The sequence below is a fragment of the Rosa rugosa genome, chromosome 2, assembly GCF_958449725.1.
Source record: "Rosa rugosa chromosome 2, drRosRugo1.1, whole genome shotgun sequence".
NCBI lineage: Eukaryota > Viridiplantae > Streptophyta > Magnoliopsida > Rosales > Rosaceae > Rosa > Rosa rugosa.
Window position 1 is genome coordinate 42,923,896 of NC_084821.1, and position 27,432 is coordinate 42,951,327.

At 37.8% G+C, this 27,432-nt stretch overlaps 4 protein-coding genes and 1 long non-coding RNA gene across 6 annotated transcripts; 3 read left to right on the forward strand and 2 right to left on the reverse strand.

Moving 5' to 3' along the window:
• Nucleotides 1-113: 113 nt before the first annotated feature.
• LOC133730795 (condensin complex subunit 2-like) lies at nt 114-4,930 on the forward strand (the record flags this gene model as incomplete). Its single annotated transcript, XM_062158317.1, has 13 exons — nt 114-395; nt 610-711; nt 800-917; nt 1,064-1,137; nt 1,209-1,269; nt 1,362-1,562; nt 1,657-1,952; nt 2,094-2,238; nt 2,323-2,570; nt 3,119-3,149; nt 3,504-3,649; nt 4,046-4,156; nt 4,438-4,930. Coding segments are annotated over 13 exons (2,043 nt in total), but the record flags the coding sequence as incomplete, so codon positions are not given.
• A 2,242-nt stretch (nt 4,931-7,172) lies between these two features.
• LOC133733430 (uncharacterized) lies at nt 7,173-8,299 on the forward strand. The gene is made up of 2 exons (XM_062161050.1): nt 7,173-7,962; nt 8,052-8,299. The coding sequence occupies exon 1, from the start codon at nt 7,312-7,314 to the stop codon at nt 7,954-7,956; it is 645 nt and encodes a 214-aa protein (XP_062017034.1). The 5' UTR covers nt 7,173-7,311; the 3' UTR covers nt 7,957-7,962; nt 8,052-8,299.
• A 3,147-nt stretch (nt 8,300-11,446) lies between these two features.
• On the reverse strand, nt 11,447-14,691 carry LOC133734463 (uncharacterized). Its single transcript, XR_009858312.1, has 3 exons — nt 13,494-14,691; nt 12,744-12,820; nt 11,447-11,717 (listed from the first exon to the last, which is right to left on the reverse strand). It is a non-coding gene; the product is annotated as an uncharacterized LOC133734463 (long non-coding RNA).
• A 3,986-nt stretch (nt 14,692-18,677) lies between these two features.
• On the forward strand, nt 18,678-21,484 carry LOC133734190 (alpha-1,3-arabinosyltransferase XAT3-like). 2 transcript variants are annotated; one of them, XM_062161825.1, is made up of 4 exons: nt 18,678-18,954; nt 19,569-19,790; nt 19,892-19,975; nt 20,127-21,484. In XM_062161825.1, the coding sequence occupies exons 2-4, from the start codon at nt 19,682-19,684 to the stop codon at nt 21,290-21,292; spliced, it is 1,359 nt and encodes a 452-aa protein (XP_062017809.1). In that variant the 5' UTR covers nt 18,678-18,954; nt 19,569-19,681; the 3' UTR covers nt 21,293-21,484. The 2 variants fall into 2 exon arrangements, with proteins under 2 accessions (XP_062017809.1, XP_062017810.1); XM_062161826.1 differs by having other exon boundaries at nt 19,597-19,790.
• A 664-nt stretch (nt 21,485-22,148) lies between these two features.
• Nucleotides 22,149-25,118, reverse strand: LOC133734134 (ribonuclease 3-like protein 2). The gene is made up of 4 exons (XM_062161770.1): nt 24,451-25,118; nt 24,173-24,328; nt 23,659-24,035; nt 22,149-22,846 (listed from the first exon to the last, which is right to left on the reverse strand). The coding sequence occupies exons 1-4, from the start codon at nt 24,841-24,843 to the stop codon at nt 22,693-22,695; spliced, it is 1,080 nt and encodes a 359-aa protein (XP_062017754.1). The 5' UTR covers nt 24,844-25,118; the 3' UTR covers nt 22,149-22,692.
• Nucleotides 25,119-27,432: the final 2,314 nt, after the last annotated feature.

Consider the following 27,432-nt stretch of genomic DNA (forward strand, 5'->3'; position numbering starts at 1 on the left):
TCGTACGCTCCAGGGTATCCAAAGAAACGACACGTCGTGTTGAGGGAGAAGAAGTTTTGGAGCTGACGACGCCGTTTTGCAAATTACAAAGCCCAAAGTAAAACCACCCACTCCCCATTTCTTTTTCAAATTGCAGAGACTTTCCCACTCTCTCTGATATACAGAGAGAGAGAGCTTCTTCTATGGCGAACGGTATCCAATCGCCGACTCCGTTCGTGTTGAGCCCGAACAACGACCAGCTCGAACGCGCACAGGTACGCGCCGCACGCGCCGCCGCCAATAGGCGCAAAGCTGCTGCGGTTACCAGTCTTCCTTCTCCGCCGAACGATCCTTGCCTCAGCGACGAACAGGTTGCCGAACTCTTCCACCGCTGCATCAAACTCGCCAGCGAAAATGTCCGTACACAGTCTCCTCTCTTTGTTTTTATCTATACGTATATATATACGTTGCTGCCGTATATAGAAATATGCTTAAGAAACTGTGGTTTCTTTAATGCTCAATTTGTAGTTTTAGGGTTTATTGCTTGATTTACTTGATAATGCTTCGTTTGGTTGCTAAGAACACCAGAAGAACAGAGCTCACAACTCTCATCCTGATTGTGTATTGTAGAAAATAAACCAGAAGAACAGTTGGGAGCTTAAGCTTATAGATCATCTCAGCGACATTATTAAAGTCGAAGCGGGAAATGACTCAGAGACAAATTTCCAAAAGGTTTGGAGCATCTATGGTAAAATAAGTTGGTATTGGAGATAGTGTTGGGAATTATGGATTTTATGATTGTATTGTTTTGAGTGGTCAGGCAAGTTGTACATTAGAAGCAGGGGTGAAAATTTACTCTCTGAGGGTGGATTCAGTGCACGCTGAAGCGTATAAAGTTCTGGGTAGGATCAATCGAGCTGGTCTTGAAGATGGACAAGGTATCTCCCTTTACTCATTGGTTTAGGTCTGTAGATGTTTTTGGGTTATTGGTTTTGTCTCGCTCTTCGTTTTGGCATTTCACAATGTGGAGGTTCAATACTTTTGTTGCTTTGGTAAGTACCCTAATACGGTGCTTTTGTGGCAGAGACCACTATGGAGGATGGCAATGTCAGCGATGGGAAGGATAAGAGTCAGTGTAAGAAAGAGGTGGAGCGGAAGGTATGCATTTTCAATTAGATGGATAATATAATTTGACTGCAAGTGCAAACTAATGGATGTGGTTTTTGAAGGTATCTCCACTATCAACATTGGAGTCGTCCTTTGAAGCTCTGAACTTAAAGAAGTTTGAAGGTATTTTTACAAGATAGCTTATTATTCTGGTCATTGACTTATCATTTTTTCTGCCTTATGAATTCTGAGTTATTGTTATTTCCTGGATTTAGTTGCATTTGTGGTGGATCCCCTGTATCATCAGACATCTGCACAGTTTGATGAAGGTGGAGCCAAGGGTCTGCTATTGAATAATCTTGGAGTATATGGAAGGTGCCAGGTGCTTTTTGATTCTTCAGAAATTCCAGGGAAGTGCAGATCATGTCGATTGAAAAATAAAGCCTTGGATTTGATAGATTTATCTTTTGAGAAAGGTGTGTGGCATTTCTGATTTTGACAGTAAAGTCTCTCCGGTTTATCTGCCTAAAATACAACCTTATGCCCCCACTGTTTTTGGTTTCTTTGTAGAATCAATTCAGCAGATGGTGACTCACATGCTTGGAAAAAATGAAATTTCTCCTACTCTAAGTGATATACTATGCCATATTGATAAAGATAATCGACGATCAGCACAAGCTTTTAATAGAACCCAGAATCCAGATCTTCCTGCAGATGCATTTGATGATAACGAAGTTGGGTTAGACTTTTCATCTGGGAGATATGACACGGTGACCATTGAACATGACCGTGAACATGAACGTGATGATGATATATATGTCAGTCATGAGGATGTAAATTTTGGAACATTTCAAAGTCATCAGGAGGTATTTTATATAGCTATGCTGAATTCATTTAGACCTTGATACTTGCTTGTCACATGTAACATGCTTCAATAGTTTTCTAATTCTCTATGGATCCCTGCTAAAAGGAAAAGATAATATAAATAAGTTTGGTAATTTGTGTAGGATAATAACTCGTACACATCAGTTGAAGCTGATATGGATGCCAGATTTGAGGAAGTTTCCACGTTTTTGTTACAAGGGTTGGCAATCACTTCCAAGAAAAATGCATGGGCCGGTCCTGATCACTGGAAATATTGGAGGCCTAAGGGTTGGTATTCAAACAAAAATGGCGATAAGGTTGCTATGTTGTGGGTAAACCTTGACTTTTCTGTCTTTGGTATCTGTTCTGTAGGTTCAGAGGATGCTCCTGCCACTCCAAGTACACTAACTAATAAGAGATCAAAGAACAAAAACAATACACAAGTTGAGCTTGTTTTCACAACATCTATAGACAAAGAATTTCCAGATATATTTTCTCCACCAAAAAATTTGAAGTCCTTACTCCTACCTGCAAATAGAGTACCAAGTCACAGGCTTCCAGAAGATTGCCATTATCCAGCTGACGATCTTGTCAAGTTGTTCCTTCTTCCTAGTGTTCTGGTAATATATACTTCTTCATGTTCTACAATTAGGTTGTAGACATATCCATGACAAAATTTGTAAATTAACATGGGCATTCTGATGCAATCATGATTCCACTGTTATAGGATCCCAATATGTTAAGCATACTAGATAGCCATGGGTTTTGATGGCCACAGCATAAGTATCCACAAAATTATGGTTTACTAGTTAAGAAATGAATTGAATTATATCCTTACTTGTACCTTAACATGATACTGCTCAAAATTTGTTTACTTGTACAATGCCATGTACTGTACTGTTGACATGCTTAATTTCGTACAGAAGTAAGCGCTGGTTTTGGTATTATCCAAGCATAGGTTAGGTTAAGCAGATCTTGAATTTATTATTGGGGGTAAAATCAAATTGTGGTCTTGTCTGGTTGAGAAGACACCCAAATGCTTAGTGTCCCCTAGCTGCAGGTTGAATATTTGTGTTTTGCAATTTTCTCGTGTTTTTGCATAGATTTTGTAGATGTGATTGAACCCCTCTATTGCTTGTTGTGGCTAAAGTTTAAGTTTTGATTGTAGTTGCTTGGGAAGAGAAGACGGAATCATATAGGTATCAACTTCTTTCCTTGGAAATGTTCTCTCTTCTTAATTTATTGGTGAATGAGCTATATTTTTGTGTTCTTCATAAAATCTAATCGAATGCATCCTGTCATACCGTAAGAATGATATTGAATCTTTATCAAATTCATGCATGTTATACTGCTCTCTCTCTCTCTCTCTCGACTTCCATCTTGTGGCTCAGTTTTTATGAATTGTGGCATGTTGTGCCACTACTTTGATGGTCTCTGCTATTTTTTCAAGAAGAAAAGGCTGATTTGTCCCATCTCTTCGCCTTCTTTGATATCATAGAAAGTATCTCTAGGAAGATTTGGAAACTTAACATCCTAGCATTATTTTTTTTCAGATGATAACTCATGGGAACAAAGAGATAATTTTGATGAAGCATTGCCATCATGGGGCATTGAGAGTGTGGCTAGTGATCAATATAATGATGGATGTGCTCATAGCAATGTGGAAGATTTGGATACACTAATCTCTCAACCTCGCCAGGTTGGTTTTTCTTCCTTATTGGTGAATTTAAAAACCCATCCCTGATCTCATTTGGATTAGGCAGTAGGCGTTCCGTTGACTGGGTGTAGTGTAAAATTTAGGATGCTTTGCCAAGCTGCAAACTTCAATAATTAGTTAGAGAAATGAAGAATTTCGCTAAATAGACTTTTTTAAAGTTTTTCTTGAATGTTATCTTCCTTTTAATTAGTTTTCCTGGGTTTACTGTATTATTATTATTATTATTATTTATTATTATTTTTTTTATTATCTCAAAGTACAACAGGGTTGCATCTTTCTTTATTTTAAAGTGTTTTCGGAAACGTAATCCTCAAGGAATTTTCAGTGATTTTTATCCACCAAGAATCATGTCTTTAGTTGTGACTTCTGACATTTCAGGTAACCAGAATTGAAGTTCAGTATGACAGAACTTCAAAACGAGTTGATCTTCATGCATTGAAAAAAACTCTTTGGGATCACATGCAAGAATTTGTTAAAGGTCCTGAACTGGTGAGCATATTCTGTTAACTCATGAGATTTTTTATTTTTTTTTTTCATTATCTTTGTTAAAAATGGTTTCAATCAATAATTCAAGTTTAGTTATTAAACCTGTGTACAAAAACCTTGAAAGAAGTTACTTGCTTTATCCTTCTACTTATGTGTTAAATCTCATTACTTTAGTATCTCTTTGCAAGCTCTTTAGTGAACTTTCATTCGTGTCATATGTTGTGTTTTCATATCTACCATATGAAGTTTCCGGTGTGTGCTGAGTTATATTTTCATTACAATAGGAGTTGAAGGACACTATATCTTTCAAAAGTATCCTGTCCACCTTTCCCATCAACTGCCAAGCTACAATGCCTGAGGATATTTCACCCCATTTGTGTTTCATCTGCCTTTTGCATTTGGCAAATGAGCATGGGCTAAGCATACATGGCTTCCCCAGTTTAGATGACTTGAGCATTCATCTTCCCTCTTGTTTAAACTCATCCGATGGAGTGGTCCAGCCTTCATCATAGCCTAAGATGCAGTGTATATATTGATATGTAAATATTTGAAGGTAGCATATCTTCACCTTATGCAAGTTGGCAGGGTCTCAGCATCTGTGAAAGCAAAGTAAGCCTATTTTAACCGTCATGATCCACATATTTTGTTGCATGCATTTGTCTATATTGTGAGCATGCCACTAAACATTGCTTAATCTTATCCAGATTATGTATATGCTGTTCAATGTGCCCTATTATGAGTATCTTTTAAGTATCAGTTTCAGCCAAACGTTGCTTCCAGTGTTGCCTTCTGTTTGATTTTGCCTCTAAGCTATCAACTTTTTTATCTACGCATCTAGTTTATTAAAAGCTTCTAACCATGTTTTGTTTAGTCAATTGTTGAATTTGAGAAGGTATTCAAGGATAAGCTCTCTTGAAGTGAGCTAGGTTAGTCTTATCGGACCAATTATATGCGCTACAGCTATCAATCTCTGCTAAGCCCTCAACTAAATAGGCATTTTGCAGCCGGTACAAGTTATGGTTGTCAATGATCTGTTGCTTAGTTGTATCAAAAGGATAAGGGAGTATCTAAGTTTGTTGGCAAAAGATCTGATGGTGCAATGCACGTTGAGTTTTGCTTTTATGAGATTTCTATTTTGAGCCTCACATCTATTTGAAAGCCAGAAAAGTGAAATCGTCGAGCCTCCGATCTATTCCAAGCAAAAGTGAATCCTATAACCTAGAAAGTGACTGAGAAAGACAAATCATATAACATAACTAGGCAAAGGACATTTACAGAAGGAACATGGGGGGAATGCTTTTGTTTTAGTTATTTTGGGTTGGATGCTTTGTCTGCATTAGAGACGCTATCTGATCTGGGTCCCTTATCTGTCTGTACAGTAGTATAATTGACTGGATTAGTGATCTAAGAACTTTGAAAACTTAGGGGGTACAGATTGTTTCACGTCTGAAAGGAAAAGGAGACTAAATGCTTTTGCCAAATTGTGGATAAACTTAACCTGGAGATGGAAAAGGATTGCTATATCTCTTGGTTTTTTGGAGACATTGGGGTGACAACAACTAGAAAAGTTTGGATGGTAAAATCATGTGCAAACATCATTTTCTTTATCCACCTTTTTATTTTGTGGGCCTTCGAATTTAATTTTCTTTGAATGGAGTAAAACCCTTTTTTGAGGATATACAAGAGAAAGGGACATATAAATCCCAAAAGAAAATGTGGGTTTCATCTTCAAACGAGTGGCAAAATCCACACATTTTCCTGGAGCAAGACATAGAAAAGTAATATTAGCATGTTAGTTTCTTTTGTGTGCCCATGTTTGACTTAAGTTCTCTAATTATTGAGCATTTTAATTATCAAGCGAAAGAAGTACTCAATAGTATCTCTAAATCCATTAGTGCTTGAAAAACTATGCTAATGTTCTACGTATCATATATACCGGTTTCATTCCGTTACATCACTCCAAATACAAAAAATCCGATCAATAACAGTGCACGTATGCTTGTTGATACTTTGGCAATTTTTTTCTGTACAAATTAGAGAAAAGGAAAAAGTTTTGAGGATCCTTATGGAGGACCACAGCAGAGGCGCACTAGTACCAGAAGAAACAAGTGGGATCGAAGTTGGTGATGAACGTAAAAGATTCTCAAAGGGGTCCAACGAAAATATTAGACCCCCCAAAAAAAACAAAAATCAAAGGCCTCTCTGGTGCTAGTTAGTTTCGTTAGTTTATGTTGCCATCCGAAACAATTAGAGAATATCACGCTTTCCACCGACCCTATCAAAGCAGTGTCCAATTGTTTTCAAATCTTTCCGCCCCTCTTGCATACTCTGATTCTGTTCTCTCGTTTTGCTCTACTGTTTCTTTCTCATATCAACTTGAGCTTTCTTAAACCATGACGGCAAACATTTGTTTACAAAATTATGTTTCAAAACCGAAGCTTTATAAGATAAAATGCAAAATTCATAATAATAGAATAATCTTGGGCCATTTACATTAGGATGATGAAAGTAATGCATGGTTTAAAACTCAAATGACTTCTATAAGGGTTTGATTATTTTCAACTGTATCAGGCCGGTGTTTGTAAAGCGCAAATTATAAATACGTTGAGCATGTTTATTTACAAAGAATGAGGAAGGAATGAGTTTGAAGAACTCAGGAAAGCCCAAATACCCACCTAGTAAGCTATTTTGAGCATTTTTACTTACTTATAATGAAGAAGGAATGAGTTTGAAGGAATGATCACATGTACTCGCTCAATAAATTACTCGCTCAATAGGAATTCTTCATTTGTTGTATTTAGAGCCTTTTTTCTACCCTTTTCTAAGAATTTGTATCACCAAAATTTTCTTGACTTTTGCTTAATTTAATTTATCTTGAAAATGACACGCAGGAAGAGATGAAATTGTGTAGTGGTTAAGAACCTCATTTCCTATGAATTTCTTTGTACTTGTGTTGACTGATCTGTAGAGAATATAATAATATACTATAGTGCAGCCATATCATCCTTAATCCAAGACAAGTTGCATCTCCTTCACTCTTCCTATAAATATGACCACAGGCTCTATTTCATTTCTACTCCATTCCTCTCATTTCTCCAATTCTCATTCCCTAATTTCTACCCCACCACCTTTCCAGTCCCTCATCAGCCACAGCAACCATGAAGAACTGCGAAAAATCTCAAATCCTAATGCTTTCTCTGATAGCCATTCTTCTCATCGTCACACCTCTTTTATCCTCGTCAGTAAGAACTACCTATCTCTACATCATCACTAACCTCCTCATCATTGCCCTCGGAGCACAGGCCGGTGTTCTTAGAGCCTTTTCCAAGCCTATAGATCATGAGAAGAAGAACCCAGTTTCTGTTCCTCAAAAACCTGTGTTGGCGGTGCCCTCAGAATTAGCCTCTACTGAGAAAAGGGTTGCTGCCCAAAATGATGAAGATCAAAGGGTTACTTCGGAATGTTCCGAAAAGAATGGTGCTAATAAGGTTGTTGCAAAAAGCAAGTCTCAGAAGGTTACTTGCACTGTGAAAATGGAGAGCGTGAAAAAGTGTCCTTCCATGCCTAGCCTTTTCTTCATAGGTGGTGGTGAGACTGAGACTGAATTAGGAGCTCATAATGATGATGATGATGAGGTTGAGGACTTCCATCAAGTAGAGGAGGAAGAAGATGTAGCAGATCTTAGTGGTCAAGAGCTATTAATCAAAGCTGAGACTTTTATCGGGAACTTCTACAAGCAGTTGAAGATGCAGAGGGAAGAGTCATGGAAAAGGATTCATGGGATTTATCACAAAGCCTTCTAATGACTGGTTACCTCTAGCTAGCTGCTCTTCTTCTTCTGCTAGCTATATTCATATCTTATATTAGTTATATGAAATATTTTCTTCTTTATTTTTAGGGTCATTGGTTTTTGGAGTTGTGATTTGTCAGTGGCCGGGGAACCGTATCATTCAACTATCATGGTTCTTTTCAAATACTGGTTTTGTACAGACTTTGTGTAGGGGTTATGCTAGATTATTCCTGTTTTCACAACAAGGGGGCTAGCTTGTCAACAAAAACAAAGGGGATATTGGTTAATTACATATAAAATTTCTTGTATTGAACGACTATCATTTCAACTAATGTATGAATATAAGTTTTGATTTATGTCCTTTTATTATTCTTGGATCCAAACTGCTTTTTACGCTTTTATTTTTTCAGAAGCTAGCAATTAATTGTTGTTGGTGTTGCCTTTTCTGCAATCCAAGAGCAGTTCAAATAAATATTAATTTATATTAATTTTTGAATATCAAAGGCAATTAGTGCATTGGCATTATTTCCACAATCTGTAAAGGTGTTTCTGAATAAATGAATGCCAAACAGGTCCAGACGATAAATATCTGATCTGGGATTATCTATTATACTACCAACTACTTGCATTCAAAAATGAAGAAAGAAGAAAACCTGATTTCCTTGGGAAATTAGGCTCACAAGTATTTAGTTGCATCTTTAATATGAAAGAGTAACAACATGTAAACGGATTTTAATGGCAACTCTATATAACCTCTCAAGTTGAATCACCACTTAACTCTCTACATAGATTAATAAGAATGATTAAAGTACATGAGTGACTCGAGCTACTGGAAAAGTGACTTGTTTATCTAATGGTTATCCAACCTGGATCATCATCTCATTGTTTACATTCGTGGATAGGAATTATGTAGTGTGCTAACCTTAAGGAAAGATAGCACTGTACTTCGATGCAGAAACTAACCAGTAACTAGTAACTAATACGTAGCCAGTTCCATCTTATATATGTTTTAAGAGGAATAGATGGCGAGACTGCATCAGTGACTTTTAATTTGAGTTCTTCATTTACTAGACACAAGATAACTGTAAGACAACGTGGTGTGAACTAGCTAGTGCATGGATAAATGACGAGCAACGGGCTTGTTATGCGTGGTCTTGAAGAAGAGAAATTTAAACTTGACATCTTATTCTCAATTGCTAATACTTCTTGCTTTATACAATTTATTTAAGTGATTATTAGGAGAACATCTTTCTTCATTAGAAATGCTGGAAATTATTCTATGCACCGACGGTGCAAATGATCCAACACTTATAAAATGATCTCAACCCTTGATATTTATATAATCGTTCGCTGTTACAATTTGGAAGTATCATAATTAGGTGACAAGTTGCAACCAGAAGTAATTAAACACGGTTATTCTTCTTCCCAAAAAGAAAGATAGATATTACCATTCGCAAAGCTAGCAAGTTATGTCTCAAAAAACTAGTAGTTTCTCTCCAACTGCTCTTGGAGTGTTGTGTGACTGGAATGAACTTGTTGTCCAAGTTGTCCAAAGATCTTATATGTTCAATTTCATCATTTCTCTTTCTGCTTATAAAAAATTGAATCCCTTTTTTAAACCAAAAGAGAAAAGGGTTTAGATAGTCGAAACCATTTTCTCTTTTTATATGTGGTGGTAAGTGAGAGATGGAACAAGAAAAAGAACAATCGTCATTGGAATATGTTTCTGATTATGGTCCTAAAGCATCTGTTTCTCCATACGCAGAGAATGGACCATTTGACCCACCAAGCTCCAGCCCTTGGGACTTTTATTGCTTAGAACACATATATATGGAAAAATCAAATGCGTAAATGAACACTCAAGCCTAAATATAAACCGAGTTTCATTTGCATTTGGAAACCTTTGGATTGTATTCATGTATCCATCTTTTCTTTTTCTAGAAAATTACCAAGGTAATGCATCATGCTTCTACCTATTACCTAACATGCATGAATATGAATGATATGGTTCTCTTCCTAGGTTATAGATTTGACCATGCATAATTATTACACGTTATATAGATGACAAAATTAGGTATATAAAGCAAGATGTATTGTAATTGTAGGGAATAGTAAGATAGGCACGATATATATGTTCATGTTTATGGGAAACCTATAAAATATTATGTTTCCAGGTATGTCCAACATAATTTAAACAAGAACAAGAAGTTCTACTCACAAAAATGTCCTACATAGGATTAGGTTATGGGTAGTTTTTTGTCAATGTGTAATTTCGTATCCTATGGGCAATTCCTATATAGAATTCTATGGTAGTAGTCTTCCTTCTATAGAGAATGGCCGTATGGGTAGGTCTTTGGTCAATATAGGTCGGCAGCACTGAAATTCATATGTATTGAGCCATCATGATTTAATTAAATTTAGAAGCCTCTAACCCTTTTATGTTAAAGGGGCTCCCGATGGGTAGAAAATCAAATACATATATATATATATATATATATATATATATATATATATATAGGAAAAATGGCAGTATAGCTGTCCTTATGTCTTAATCATTATTGAAAGAATGCATAACGCGGTCATGATACCTATACCCCAAATTACAACGAGAGTCGACTCAACAAAAAATATGTATTCTAACATGCACCAATTAAAGAATATTGCACTTTTGGTTACTCCATTCGCTTTACAAAGGTGGTAACATATTGGAAAGTAAACGCTTACTCAAAGAAATAATATACTAATAACTAATAAGATCAGATTTCCCACTATGTTACCACTGGAAAACGCATCTGATGACACTTAGTTTGATTCTCCACTAAGAGGTTGCAAGCATTCGGCAAAGTAAGAAACTCACCGCCTAACTAGGTCAGACAAGGACAGAGCCCACAGCGCCCACAGCGCCCTACCACAACATGGTAGGGACTTATTGGCAGCATAAAGCCACGTATAATTAAAATAACAAAACAATCAAAATAAAATATAAAATACTAGGAGAATGTCATATTCTAGAAGATTATTTTTAGAGATTCAAAAGCGTTTTCGAATTAATATAAAAATTTTAGATAAAAAAATTGCAAAAAAAAAAAGAAAAAAGATTTGTGCCGTTAATGAGTTTTAGAAGCGATTAAAAGTTCTTTAGGGAGTGCTTTCTTGTAAAAAAACATTTGTGCCAAATTAAAAAAATGCTTTTAAACTTTTTAGAAGCAATTCAAATATGTCTTTTGTACGTATTAGAAAATTTTCAATAAATTTTTTTTTTCAACAAATGTTGATTGTATGCAATAAATAAAACAAAATGATATATAATAACCCGCCCCATAAAAGTTCGAGAAAAAGTAGTCACCGACTAAATGATTTCACCTTGTGAGGGTCATTTTTGAATTAAACATTGACTAGGCCAAAATCAACTCAACAATTCGATTATTGGGAGGACTTTGTGCGTGATTCAGCTAATGAATAGGGCTTGACAGCATGAAGCATGGTGTGTCACGCCCCGAATTTTGAATAATCAATTCAAATCCGAAACATGAATAATAACAAATTACAACTAACATCCTGAATTTTTTTCTCACAAACAACCACACTTCACAACTCTCAAATTTACAATAACCCAAATCCTCAAGTTATTTATTACAGCACACTCCCACCAAATCAAATTGTAATGCTCAAATGAGCTTAACTCGCCTCACTATTACAATTGCTGTAAAACTATAACCATTGCTCTAACCGCACGATCACCGTCCTGGTTCTCCTGTCCTGTAGGATTACCCGCTACACAATTTGAATAGTGTACCGGGAGTTGCAACAACACAAAACCCGGTAAGCTTTTTACAGCCAGTATGAGTAAACAAGAAAGAACTGTTGATTTATTAAATTACAATTCAAGTAAAATTCAACAGTATTACGTCTGCAAAGAGACATCAAACCACTCATGGAAAACCACAAGGAATACATTTTCACAATCCTCAAATCACAATACACCACACTGGTCCTGCAAACACCCAACCCACATAACACCACTCTGGTCCATCCCAATAACACGTTAGAGCTCTAACTGCCTCGTTACCTCTGACACCTTGGCCTAGGGTCAAGCAACGGCAAAAATACTTCGGTTAACACTATAACCGTCGCGCTTTGGACATCCCCATCCTCAGCACCATATACTTCGGTTAATAATAAACCGTCGCACTTTGGACATCCCCGTCCTCGGTACACAACTTCGGTTAATAATAAACCGTCGCACTTTGGACATCCCCGTCCTCAGTACACAACTTCGGTTAATAATAAACCGTCGCACTTTGGACATCCCCGTCCTCAGTACACAAACACTCCGGTTATCCATAACCGTCAAACTTCGGACACCTCGTCCTCAGAATCCTACATTCTCCAACTCTATACATACTCCAATGTAAATCATGAATATTAACAAGAACTCATCAATCATGATCATCACATATAAATATGATAAGTCAAATTTCAAACCATAATAAATAAATCATCACAATTCCACACTCTTCAATGTCACACCATTCCACATATAATCACGTAAATATATATATATATACGTAATCACCCACTCAGGAATGACCACTAATACCAACTATAGTTCACACAAGAAAATCATGAAATTCATTTTGTATAATTAAATCATTTTACTTACCTATGGACCGTAGTTGATCAAGTCCATATGATTTAAAACAAATATTTATTCCATAAATATTTTCACACAATTACTACAGAAAATAAAGTAATTAAAGGTACTCGGTTCGTAATATGAACCACGTGAGGTTTACTCACCTCTAAATTCCCGCTGCGTCTTCTTAACAGCTCAAAACAACGATCCGAAATCGTTCACCAATCAATCCATCAACCACCTAGTCAAACACGATCTTAACTTAGCAATCATTCATAAACCACACATATACAGAAATCCAACGGTCGGATCGAAATTATATGATGATCCAACGGTCGGATCCTCACGGATCGCCCTTAGGATCATCCTCCAATATTATCACGAAGATCCAACGGTCAGATCTTCTCGAATCATCCTTACAAACATCTCCACAAAATTATATGAAAATCTGACGGTCGGATTCTCACGAATCGCCTTCCGAATCACTATTTCTCAATTATACGAAGATCCAACGGTCGGATCTTCGCCCATGACCACACAAAGCCACTGGGACAGTCATAAGATCATCATAACAAAACTACAAGTCCATCTGACGGTCCTAACTTCACATATTACGAATCAAACGATCGAAATCGATCGAAACGTAAAAATTCATAACTTAATCATATGATATCCAAAAATTGCGTATAATATATCAAAATGATCGTATTGAAATATAGAATCTGAAAATGTACAGAAACCATATTTTTGATCCCCGGAGGTGGCCGGAAAGGGCCGCCGGAGTTAGTGGCAGAGCCGCCGCCGACCACCACCAATGGTGTCGGGGCCGGGCTGCTCTTCTTCCTCTCATCATGCTTAACAACTTTCATAACTAGCACGAAGTCTGAAAATGACCGGAAGGGGTCGAAAATTACCTTGAACAGTATGAAGGTGGCCGGAATTTTCCAGAAACCGGCGAGAAACTGCAGAAAACGGCGAGCTCCAATTCGACGTAAAAACGTCAATTTAAGGCTTCGATTCCTTCTGAAGAGTTGTTAAGAAACTCAAGAAGAACTCACTGGTTCAAGAATCACAGAAAAATATGGTCTGTAGCTCGAGATATACCGATCGAAAGCTTCGGTGGTCGGAAAAATTCCAGAATTTTGCAGAATCCGGCAAGGCTTGATTTCGACGTCAAAACTTCAATTTCAGGCTTCGATTCCTTCTAGAGAGTTGTTAAGAAACTCAAGACGGACTCATTGGTTCAAGAATCACAGAAAAATAGGGTCTGTAGCTCGAGATATATTGATCGAAAGTTCCGTTCGATCTAGCTCGGGGTTGACTTCAGCAGCTGCTACGAGCCGCGCCGCCGTGCAAGGGTGCTTCTGGGAGTTTCAGAAGGTTGAGACGAACCTGAGGATGGAGTTTGGCAAGGATTGGTGGCTTGTAGCTCGAGTTATCAAGCTCGGGACCAAATCGGGTTAAACCGGCCTCGTGCTCCACCGCCGTGTACGGCTCACGAGACGGCCAAAAGATACCACCGGCAGCTGCGCAAGGAAGAGGTGAAGGCGTAGGACGTGGTCCGGTGTCATTTGGTGGTCTGTGGTGCTAGAGAGAGATTGGAGAAACCGTGCTCTGTTTGTTGCTGGGTTCGGCCGACAGAGAGAGTGAGAGTGTGAGTGAGAGAGAGGGAGAGTGTGAGTGTCGGTCGATCACAATCAACTCAAACAGTAACCCTACTAATTAAGCATAATCATTAAAGGTAAAGCATCAAAATCATGAAAGTAAAAGCAATGTTGTTTTGCTTTGATTAAAAGAAATGGGTTATTACATGGTGTGGGAGCTAGAAACACACTGCGGTGAGAGAATTTGGGGGTTTTCTGGATTTGGGTTTCTAGAAGATGGGTTTGAAGGAGGTTTTTGGGAAAATAGCTGAAAGCTAGACTTATGCTTGAAGGCTTGACATCTTGATTTGCTATAGGTGTTTCTAAGTTTTATGGGTTTTGCTTGATTGTGCTGGATGAGTATCTCAATCCTAAATCACCCTTTATATAGGCTTCATTGGAAACACATGATTTCTAGATAGAACACTTCTTCACCTAGACACAATTTATGCCTTAAAATCAGGAAAAGAAAGCTTACTTGAGAGATGAAGCTTTGGGAGAGGGAGAAGGTCGTTGTCGCCATCAACAAAATTGCAGTAAAAACAGCTGCAGTGGCACAAAACCTGGAACGAGGTTGACAAGAAAGTTTGAGAATTGTGCCCTCATCGTTTAAGGAAGAAAATGATATCTCTCTACTGGTTAGAAAGTTTCTCCTTTGCCAGCTAACAGGAGGAATCAATATTTCTTAAAGATCTTTGGGTCTGAACTGGGTATTTGACTGCTGCAGGGAAAGGAAGCAAAGCTAGAAGAAAGATGAGGAAGGCCTGGGCTATCTTATTTTCTTTGGGTTTTGGGCCTTCTTTGGGCTTTGAGTTTTAAGGAAAAGAGGTTGGCCCAAATCTCATATTCACCAATTCGCTATTGATTCAAGTTACCGGGCTTGGGTCTTAGGCCCAAGACGGAGACCACCGATGGCGCTAAATCAATAAACAAGCATTATGTGTTTCCGTAACCTTCCACACCATACCCACTTCTGCAAGCCCCAAGATCGTATTTGTGGCTTGGGTCCACATACGTGGCATAAATGTTCAAGAAGATATGTAATTTTTTGTATTTCTGAATACGTTTTGCATGTGTATTTCCTTATCGGGGTTGAAATGTGCGTACGGCATGCTTTGTGCTTTTTTGGGTATCAACACACCTACAACTCTGTTTACAACACAACTAGAAATATAAAGCTTAAATAAAGAGTTTTTTTTTTTTTTTTTATTAAGAGAAATTTCATTCCAACAAACTATAATTACAAATTGACCACAATTACAACACCAAATAAGGGATTAAAACCGAAGACAAGCATCAACAGACTAACACTAAGAACCATGGCAAGTGGTTCAGTGGATGCACTGGGTCCCACAACGGAAATATTCAAGATGTGGAACCCCCATGTCATACGTTCGAACGCTGGGTTGGTCATTTAGTATTATTTACTGAATTATAAACGTGGCCAAAGGAGAGGCTGCAATACCCTGTTGTTTGTTCGGGCTCCCTGCAGATTAATCTCTGGGCCTAGAAAGCTTTTGGTATACCTCGAACAATCCGAAAAGAGAGTGTCAAATAAAAAATATAAAAAATAAAAAATAAAAAAAGGCTTTCCCTAAGATTCATCACTCTAAAGAGGAGAGACTAACATGTCAATAGATCCAACGATGAAGACAGATTTAAGCAGTTGCCCGACCTTAATTGACCAAAATAGGCAGCAATAATTGAGACAAGTGACCACAATAGATAATTATTATGTGAGCTATCCATCAATACAGGCTGGTAATGAAATGCACGGCCTTAAGCTGGTAAAAACCTAGGTCCTATTACAGAACCAGCTACCCAACTCCAACCACTTGTCTACGTCCATTACAACAACTCTAACTCGAAAAAATATGGACTTATTTGAGATCTAACATAGATCCAAAAACTAAAACCGAAAAGAACACCTCCATAGCTCGGCAGCCACCATCTACCAATTCTAACCACACCCCACTTCGTTGGAAAATGTCGGCGATGATCTGTCACCTCCAAGTCCCCAACCTCCATCACCACAATTTTAATTTGAATGGTACCAGTTCGATCGAGAACAAGACTTGCTGATTCACCGATTGCAAGAAGCTCATGCAGCTACTCCAAGCAAATCGCAACGATTTGCGCTTGCAAATAAATATTGAACTATAAATTAATTAGTTAAATAATCTTTTCTCATTTCTCAAAAAAAAAACAAAAACAAAAACAAAAAATTAGATAAGCTCAGCATTATTACTTTAAAAAAAAAATTTATAAGAAATTCTCAGCATTATTACTTTGTGGCATACATCTTATTGAGCGCTCAAAGTAGTTCTCTTACGACATCTGTAATCTGTTCTTACCCGGAGGATGAGAATGCAAGATATTGGATCATCATTGAGGAAAAAGATGGAGGACATGTCCATAGTCTGAAAGTTTTCCGATCAAAAACTCCTTAGCCGCCGCTAATTGATGACATCACACCAGCTATCATATGGGTCTTCGACCCCAAATCCACCTTTGGTAAAAGTGCATTCTCTATAAAAGACTCATTCTCTAAAGCAAATGTGCATCCTTCTTACTATAATTTCAAATTTTTTTTTTAATCGGAAGCTTTCGGTGGCTAAGATTCATCACCACAACTGCTCAAGTGCATATATTTATACTTCGTTATAGGAAGCTTTTGTCAACAAAAAATTCGTAGACACTAGTGAGTCCTATTTTTTTTTTATGTAATTTTTTTTATTGAAAGTTTCTAACGACGAAACGTTGGTTTGTACAAATATATCCTTGTTTGTAATTTTTTTTATCAAAGGCTTTTGCCAATGATAAATTTGTTGGTAAACATGTGTATGTCCATCTATCTATCTATCTATCAAATTAACATTCAAATGCTTAGGCTTTACCAAATATAAAAATACCTAAATTACCCTATATTGGATAAAAAATATTAAAAATTAACAATTTTACAATTCCAAGCATCGAACTGAAGACTTATGACATTAAACCAAGTGGTCATGGTTGTAATAAATAACTTATAGAATTAGCTTTAAGAGAACCCTTCTAATGAGGACCACTAAAATGAGAACTAGTTGAAGACTTTTTAATCAACGGTTTGGGAGACCCACTTTTTGATTACATTACAGCTAATCAACCATTAAATGTTTATGTATGTATGAGTAGATCCCTTTTGAAAACTTTATTCCAAATTGCTAATCGTTAAGGTATCGAACTAGATCAAATTAATGGACTAACCAAATATGTCAAACATGAACCGTTCATGTTCGTAACTGATAAATCATGATTATAATGTCTTAACGATTTTCAATTTGGTTGAAAATTTGTATAAATGATCTACACATAAATATTTAAACATCTAATGGTTGATTTGCGAAAATATAATCGAAAAGTGGGTCTAATTAACACAAAAGTCTTCAACTAGTCCTCATTTTAGTGGTCCTCATTAGAAAGGCTCCCTTAGTTTTAATATGATTTTTTGAGTTAACATACACTGGTCCAAGGCTAGAATTTTTTTTAAAATTTATTTATTTATTTATTTATTTTTAAGTAGAAATGATAACTTTATTATCAAGCAGGTAACATACTAAAGAACTTGCCATGAGATGCCCAGTAAATATAAGTTCCCGATACATAATGCTACACTTACATATGTTTATTCACTCATAAATACAAAATAATTACTAGTATAGAGCAAAATAAAATTAGAACCATCATACTCCTATTTAATTGTGTAGTCATTGTGACAACATCAAAAACTACTGAATGAGTTTCCTCATAAGTAGCTCAAGTCGAGCCTCCCACCAGGAAACATTCAACATCTTAATTGTTGATTTTCTACTTTTAGAGCATGAATGCTTCCCAACAGGAGGGGTCTATATGGTAAAAAAATAGAAAGCATAAACAACTTTTCCAACTGTGTTGCAACCAGAGAATAAATCTGATCGTCATGCCCCTAGAATGTTGCGACCAGTTGAAAATAATTAATTAATTAAAGGCCTAATACAAACTAACAATATAAGAAAAAAGCAGATAGAATTAAAAATAAACCAAACTGGGCCAAGGGTTAAAACCCATCGCCTCATCACCGCCTTCGGCATCCGACCAGCTCCGGCATGCCAACCTTAAAATGTCATCGGTAGTGCGCACCCCAACCAACCCAGTCTATATATATATATATTTTTTATTATAAAATTAAAATTGTTGTCGGCACAACTGTGTTTATTTTTTTTTTTTCTTGATAAATATCATAGAGATTTTCATTAATATAGAGGTAAGGCGGAATGGCGATTACAACTGTGTTCATTTTTATTTTTGCTTTCCTCAAGGAAATGTTTGTCCACTCCCGTGTATCTTTTTATTTTTTTATGGTAGGCACAATCTTTTAGAGTATGAGTTGATGTCCTTTGGGCTCCTAGAGGTTACGACTTACGAGCTAAAGTTTTCCAAACCCAAACGACTATTAGAAAGAAGAGGAATCAAATCCTTAGGATATCGCAAAGATGAACCTGGTCATTTTGGCAAAATAGGGTTACTAATCCAGAAACCATTGTTGTCAAGGATTTCAAAAGAATCTTAAGTCAGTTGAGAACAATATTGTGGATTTCCTGGAACCATATTTGAGCCTTGGACAATGTGGATATGCCCTAACCTGTTCCCTGATGGAGATTGATGATGCAATGTGGATTATTGGGTGATTTGGCTGCCTCCTTCTATCTTCAAGGTCTACTTTCTTCCTCCTCTGCACCATGCATTGCCATTAGCTTTAAGTTGGCTAGGTTTTGTCCTCGATCGAGTATGGATTTGGCTATCAATAAATTTGTTGCAATAATCGCATATAATTGCTTATGTGTTACTCACGTCCATTACCTATCCGTTTACTATTACTGCTCCATCATTAGAATGTTGGTTGGAGACGCACTTTCTGTACAAGTTAGTCGTTCTATCTTGTGCTATTTCATCTGGCATTCCAGGCTTCTAGCTGTGGCATGTGAAGTAATAAGAATAGTCAGAGCTTAACTGTCATTTTTAGATTATATGTATCTGTATTAGTTAATGAAGAACTTAAAAAGAAGCAAAAGATGTCTATGAAGGTGATCGAATCATTAGGCAATTAAAAAAACCATGAGCTAACAACCAATATTACATATACAGACAAAATGTTCATGTGACTCCAGCAGAAGCAACAACAAATTGATTATGAAATGCAGCTCACGTTGCTCTATTATACAAATTATATATTAAAAGTATTATAAATTATTAGGATTCAAACAACTTGATGGCTGCTGGTTAACGATGTGGAACAAAAAATGACTCGCAAAGTCTTTGAATTAGTAGGCACTTAAACGGTTACTCTACAAAACAGATTAGTATGGTTTGTCGAGGTCTTCTTCTTGTTCATGCCATACACAACTTAAAGTCTTCGAAAAGGAATTTCAAGTCAATACAGGATGGCCAAAGAATCGAACAATGTGATGCTTGGTGCAAGTTCAATCATGATTTGCCTTCTTACCATTGGTTTGCTTTATGCTGCATTGACCATAAACCCCTTTGAGACATGTAAGTATGCAGATCATTTTGCTACTATTAATGTGATGATTGCAATTTTATCCTTCCTTCTCTAACCATTGAATTTAGTAATTTTGAGTTTGAAATTGAAGGGAAGCACAAGGTATCCAATTTGGATGGTAAGAGCGTTGGAGGGGAAGAACCTCTGCGATTTCTCTTCAGAAGACTGGTTAGAGGTCTAGTCCTTCTTATACATGACCATTTTGATCATTTACTTGCTTCCAAATACATGTCACTATTGAGTAACACAGCTGCAAAAATGGTTTCTATTTTGGTTCTGTAATTTATGTGAGGATCAATATTAATATACATCGATGCATACTGCAGGAAAAGATCAAGTTCAGCTCGATACCACTGGGTTGTCTTGCCACTCTGACCTTCACTTTGAACTGTGTTTGACTAATAAACCAGTCATAATTGACAAGAATGCATCAACAGTTTATATACCTTCCAAAGAAGCCAAATCTGAATACAAGGTTAAGCCATATGCAAGAAAAGAGGATGAGACTGCAATGAAGATCGTCACACCAGTACGAATACTACATGGTAACATTACACCACCAGCCTGCGATTTTATTCACAGAGTTCCAGCAGTGATCTTCTCCTCAGGTGGCTTCACAGGAAACCTATTTCATGAGTTTAATGAGATCATCATCCCCTTGTTCCTCACCTGCCACCACTTTCGATCCCGCATTCAATTTGTTATAACTGACTTTAAGCCTTGGTGGGTGGAAAAGTACAGTCGAGTTCTATCCCATTTGTCCAGTCATGATGTTATAAATCCGGTTGAGAATGGTAGTGTTCACTGCTTTCCTGGAGCTGTCATGGGGCTGATATATCATGAAAACTTGGCTCTAAATTATACAGAAATTCCAGGAGGGTACTCTATGCTTGATTTCAAGCAATTCCTTAGAGAGTCATTTATGCTGAAAATGAAGCATGTCTCGGAGATGAAAAGGCAAAGGCCGATGCTAATGCATCTATCTCGTAGCGAAACAAGGAAGTTTCTGAATGAAGATAAAATAGTGGAAATGATGGAAGCATTAGGCTTTCAAGTCATTGTGGCAACGCCCAATCAGACATCAAATTTGGACACATTTTCCGGCTTGGTGAACTCATGCAGTGTCATTGTTGGAGCTCATGGTGCTGGCCTTACAAATGCAGTGTTCTTGCCAACCAAGGCAGTGATGGTGCAAGTGGTGCCTCTGGGGTTAGATTGGGCTTCGGCTGCCTATTATGGAGAAACGGTAGGTACTGGAATGGGGTTGGAATACTTGGAGTACAAAATTAAAGCAGAGGAAAGTTCCCTCTTTGATGTCTATGGTCCTGATCACCCAGTCATTACTGATCCCGAGTCTATATTCGCGAAGGGCTATGAGGCTGCCAGGGCTGTTTATGTTGATGGCCAGAATCTCAAGATTAACTTGGTCAGGTTCAGGAAAACCCTTGTTGAAGCCATGAAACTTCTAGGACACTCTACTTCCGAAAATTGAAGAACCATGTAGGATATTTTAGGATTGTAGTTATTCTTCATGTGTCAAATGTCACTAGCAATTTAGTATCACTTGCTTCCTGCTCTTGAAAACGAAATATACAGGCATCAACTAGTTGGAAATGTATCTTTATTGAATGAGCACTTTGCATTTTATATTTTAGGTGAAAACCCTAACAATAAAATGAAGAGAACAAAGGTGGCTAATTTTTTTTTTTTTTTTTGTGAAAAATGGAGGCTAATTGGATCCAAGAATCAAAGAAAAAAAAAATATAACAACTGCAATTGCCTTTCCCTCCAATAATGTCACAATGTGAACAGGTCCAGACCATCAGTAAACTACAAGCACAATCCAAATGTTACAGGCTCTAATCCTACAAACAAATTAGTTTCCACCAACTGTGGCTATTGTTGCAGGCTGTTACATATAAAGCTAGAATATTAGGTCTTGAACCTATGCATTGATATGTAGCAGCTATAAACCTCTACTTCTCCCTCCTCTTCTGATTTCATTCCCTTAAGAACAGTCAGGCTTGAGGATGTAATATTAGAATGTAAATCATAGCCCTGAATTGTCTGGCTCTTCAAATCATTGTAAATCAGTTGAAGTTTAACGGTGTTAATGGTCAAGGTATCAAAATGTTAGGAAGGAAACTAAAGTATGCAAATGCAAAAATTTGGTAGTTGGGTATGAAAATGAAAATAGCCTCATAGTTTGGAGGGTATTTTGTAATTAATCGTTGATTTTTGTACCCTGAGGCTCGTTCGTAAACATGAAAGATAGAATGTAAACACCCGAGGAGAATAGGAGATGTTGCTACCTAAAGGGGTTGAAGATCATTTTTTCCATTTCCAGCTAAAGAAAATGAGTCTGATTGTATACCGGAACCAATAACAAACATATCCAAATATGGAATTATCATGGCTTCCAATCAGGATCAACATGTCAAATAGGTCCAAAGCATCCATGAATAAGAAACACAAACCAAATGTTTTAAACTTACAAGCACCTGTAACAGTTTCCCTCTATAAATAAGAAGCACAAACCAAATGTTTCAAACTTATAAGCACCCATAACAGTTTCCCTCTATAACACTGGGGGTTCTTCTCGGATAGTTTGTCCGTTACATCTGAAGTTACACCACCAATCATTTGTATAAGACTCCAGAACTCTCTCAGTCTTTGACAGTGAACCGCGTCAATTCAAAATGAAATTCTTCAACTTAACACCCCTCACCCTCTGCGTATCACCGCCATTACCGGAAATGAAACACTCATTCAGGTGATGGCCGTGGTGCGTAGAGCTCAAGCGTTGTTACAGTAAAATTTCCATGTTGAATTGGCGGTGTTCATTGGCTTGCCTTTCTGATGTGTTCGGACTGTTTAACAACTTTAGATGTATCAGTCTTGCAGACGGCGGATCATCAAAGAAGCAGCAGAATTCTTCGCATGTTTCTGTCTCGACTTTTCATCTCCTGTTACAGATAGCACACCATCTATAGTTACCTTGGATACAAACTTCTTCACGTGTGGAGGACCTTCTTCATGCTCGGTGCTATAATAGAAAAATAAATATGGATTTACTTGACAAAACATCTCAAAATCAGCTTATTAGTTTCTTAATATGGAATATTATATTAGCAGTAATCACGTACCAACAAGCATTACAGTAGTACAGACCCAAATTACACAACTACAAAGATTTTTTTCTCATACCTATAGTATCAATGAAGCTCCAGAAATGAATTAGAGGTCACAAATAAAAGAAAAAAAGGAAGATCAAACAGACTATCACCAGCTTATCAAAAGAGAAGTAATGGCAACATTGTCACTCTACTCTTTCTAGACTTTCTTATGCCATATGGAGAGCAATGCCCCAGTCTGCAAACTACTAATCCTACTGTGTAGACTGCAAACCTCTCAACAACTAAACAAATCTAAAAATAAGTTTGGATCTGACCATGCCACACCCACAGAAAGCAAGAACCAACATTACATGGTGAAATTATATGAGTACTAAATCTAACAATTATCTGTTAAAAAAAAAAATCAATCTCCCAATCCCTTTGAATTCTTAACAGGACAGGGCTGAAACCTTTTGCATCTTGCAGGCTGAAACAATAGTCCTGCCAACTTGAAATTTATACAGAGTAAAAGCAATTGTCCAAACCCATAATTAATTCTGTTTTATAATGTTTTCAATATGGTTCTAATGTGCATCAGCTAGACCACATACATATCTTCGAGACTAAGCTATACTATAGGGGTCATGTGGGGCTGACAAATTAAATCTAATAGGAGGCGCCAACAAAAGAAAGTAGCAAGCATATCATAAAATCAAATTCATTCACAAGTAAAGAGTCATACGTGTAAATTGGTTTAGGCCACTTCTTCTTGGCACAAAGATTATGCAACTCATTTCTTGCTCTTTCAACAGGAAATGACCCATCAATTCCAGCAGCATCTTCAACCGACGCATCATTCGTGCACATCGATTGCATCAAGTTACACAGAGCCATCTCAGCAGCACTGACCTCAGCAATTTTTTTCTGTTCAGAAGAACCCGAGGCAACAAACATGCCATCAACATACACATTCGCAGTACTCTTGGTCTCATCTCTCTCGCACTCGATCTTGGCAAGCTTCCCGTGCTTCTGGCAAAACTGATGCAACTTTGTGACGGGGTGAGGTTGTTGCTGCAACTCTTCAATAGTAACTATAGGCTCCAAAACATGCCTAAAAATCTGCAAATATAGATCAATAACTAGAACTAATTAATAGGTTATAATCCAAATCACTTCAAAACTTAACAACTTAACAAAGCTTCTTAAACAGTTAAACTTCTTATATCAAGTTAAAGGAAGCTCGATCAAGTACATACCTTCCAAAGTTTTTCGAGATCAAAATTCAAGTCAATAAAAATAGCACCAGCCACAGACTCCACAATCTCTGCAAGAACTCTGGAGGCTTCTACAGAACCTCTATATACCGGCGTCTTCTCCTCTTCTCGGCTTACAACTTCAGTAAACTCCCTAACCTAATAAAATTTTAACACAAATTTTATCCAGGAAAAACGAAAAAAAAATTAAAATTCAAGTTTGTCTTTTCAAAATGACCAACAAAAAACAAAACGAACTAATCATAGACACGCATATATACCTGATCATCGAGAGCAGCAGTTGCAGTGCGGCGAACGTAGGTATAAAGCCCATGTCGCACAGCGACACGTGCGAACCTCTCTTTGCTGACGTTAGCGGAGCGTAGCTCAGTGAGGTCACCTTGGTCAATTCCAGGGTAAGCATGAAAGAGGTAATTACTTACAGCGAGGCCAAGAACGGCGTCGCCGAGGAACGCCAGCCGCTGATACGAAACGGCGTCGCTTGTGCGGAAGGAGGGGTGGGTGAGAGCTTCCTCTAGAAGCTTCTTGTTGTTCTTGAAGTCATAGTGTACGATCCGCTCCACGGCTTCCACCGATTCTTTCATTTCCGGTGACGGCGTGTGGAGGTCGAGTGGTGTCACGGTGGGGATTTTCTCGTAAGATCCTCCGTTCATTTTGCAAACGTTGTTGGTGGATGAGGTTTTCAATAACAAAAGGAAAACGAAAGACACGAAGGGTCTGCAATTTATTCGTTGTTTTATCCAACGGTCTTCATGCCTCACTCTTTTGTTTCTTAAAGTTATTTGTTCTTCTTGTCGATTGTTTCTTTCTCGGCTGCTTCGAGGAAGGTGAGTGATGGGCGAGAAATTCCTGGGTAGGTGGGAGATGTCATCCTTCCTTTCTTCCGACTAAACTTTTTTCCAAGGAGAGTATACCGTAATTTAAAGACCGCAGTTTCTGCGTGGTTTCACCGAAAATTTTTGTATGCACCGGTAGTGTCTATTATATAATCTCAGTCTTTGATATTTGTAATCAACTTTTTTTTAATTACCAAAATGTACACTAAATCACATAGCTGACTAGCCGTTCATTCCTGTTAGAATAAGTGCACGTCGGTACTCTGAATCTGTTCCTCAATTCCACCTAATTTTTTTTTTCTTGAATTAACTTTCATTAATTCAAAATATTACAAGGGTGAAAATGATGGCGTAAATCTCAGTTTCTCCAAACAAAGAATATGACATATTGATTACCTTAATGCATAACCAGCACCTACAGATATCATGAGCCGATATTTCGATAGAGCACAAACTCTAATCACCATAATCGCCTTTACATTTGAGCCACAGATAATCTACCTACCCTAGGAGTTCAACCTATGTTTCTCTCTTGTATGTCTTTTCTTATTTTTATTAGAGTTAATTACTGTTTATTCCCTATACTTATAAGGTTTCGTTGTTTCAGTCCCTGACCTTCGAATTTCACCTAAAAAGTCTCTGAAATCTCAATTTCCTCCCAATTGGTCCATGCCGTCAACTTTCCGTCAAAGACCCCGTTATTTTGCTGACGTGGCATTAATTTCACGCTAAAATGTCTAATATACCCTTATTTACTCTTTTTTTAATTTATTTTTTCTTTTCTCTTTTTTTTTTGTCTTTTTCTTTTTCTTTTTCTTTTTCTTTTTCTTTTTCTTTTTACCTCTTCTTCTTCCAGCTCTCTCTCCTCCTCTTTTTATCTCCGCCATCACCCCAATCTGCATGGCTAAGCCAGCCACTCAAGTCATCTGCCTCTAACGAGCACACCTTGTGCTTGTCACCGCCTATAGAGAATCCAGTTTGTGTGTCCAATCGAAGTCGATCAATCTGACCCGATCTTAATCCACCCAGATCCAAGAATCCTCTCCTCCACCACCATGGCCCCATAGCCCCCGTCATTGGTCCGATAAAAAACAAATGGCGGCTTCCTCGTTCTGCCAGCCCAACAAGGTCATGATCTATGAAGATCTCCAGTCCCGCTGCGTCAGTGAGCGCTCGTTCCGGTTCGAGGTCAAGTAGGTTAAGCTCCGCCGCGACCGAATCGTAGTTGTTCTTCTCCACAAGATTGTCGTCTTTAATTTCAATGATTAGAAGCCGTTTGATACAATTGTGACCGTGGAAAACCCTAAGGGACTGTGTGAGGTCTCGCATAAGTCCGGGCCGGCGGTGCTAGCGTGTCCGGGGCTCCACCAGGGTCAAATTCGGGTCGAGCATTACAAGTCGAAGCGGACCAAGTTTATAGCAGCACATTGCTCCGGTCTAGCATGCTTCAGATTTTTTGGTCTGGGAAACTCTCTCTGTTGTTGGTCTAGATCATCATGTGAGTTTGTTCATTTAGTGAGGATTATTGGATTGGAGATCATCTTGGGTTTTGTTGCAAATTTTGACTTGGTTTTGGGAGATCATTTAGTGGTGTATGTGTTAAAGATTTGGGAGGTCTGTGAGTTGCGGTGTTGGTGTTAAAGATTTGGGATGTCTGTGAGCAGCTCCGGCCAAACATGTAGTACATAATCATAGCAGCTCCGGCGGCGGTCATTATTGTCCTCGCCGCCATCAAATCGAAGCGCTGAGTTCAGAGCTCGCAAAAAACCAGCATTCACTTCACAAAATGAAACTCTAACAAATTGAGAGCTGAATGGAGGAAATCAAATCAGGGCTACGAAGAATCGGAGAAAGAAGGATTTGGGGTCAGTGGTTTCTGAGGAAGCAAGGTACAGTGTACACGGAAATAAAGTTTTTGATAGGTGAGGGAATTTGGTTTCAAGTGCTAGAATTTGGTGAATATGGAAGAGGTTAAGGTGATGGAATTTGGTTTCAGGTGCGAAGGGATGCAAATATGTGCAAGTGCTAGGGTTTACGATTGCAAAGCCCAACAATTTTGAGATGGAGATAAACAGTAAGGAGGAGAGAAGGAAGGGAGAGAGCTGGAAACGAAGAGGTAAAGAGAAAAACGAAAAAAAAAAAAAAAGAGTTTTTTTTTTTTAAGTGAGGGCAAAATAGACTTTTTAGGGGAGAATCGATCGCCACGTCAGCAAGATAACGGAGTCTTTGACGGATGCTTGACGGCAGGGACCAATTGGGAGAAAATTGGTAGTTCAGGGACTTTTTAGGTGAAATTTGAAGGTCAGGGACTGAAACGACGAAACTCTATAAGTATAGGGAGTAAACAGTATTTAATCCTTTTTATTATTGGTTGTAACTTAATTATAAGGGGTCTTGAACCAATGC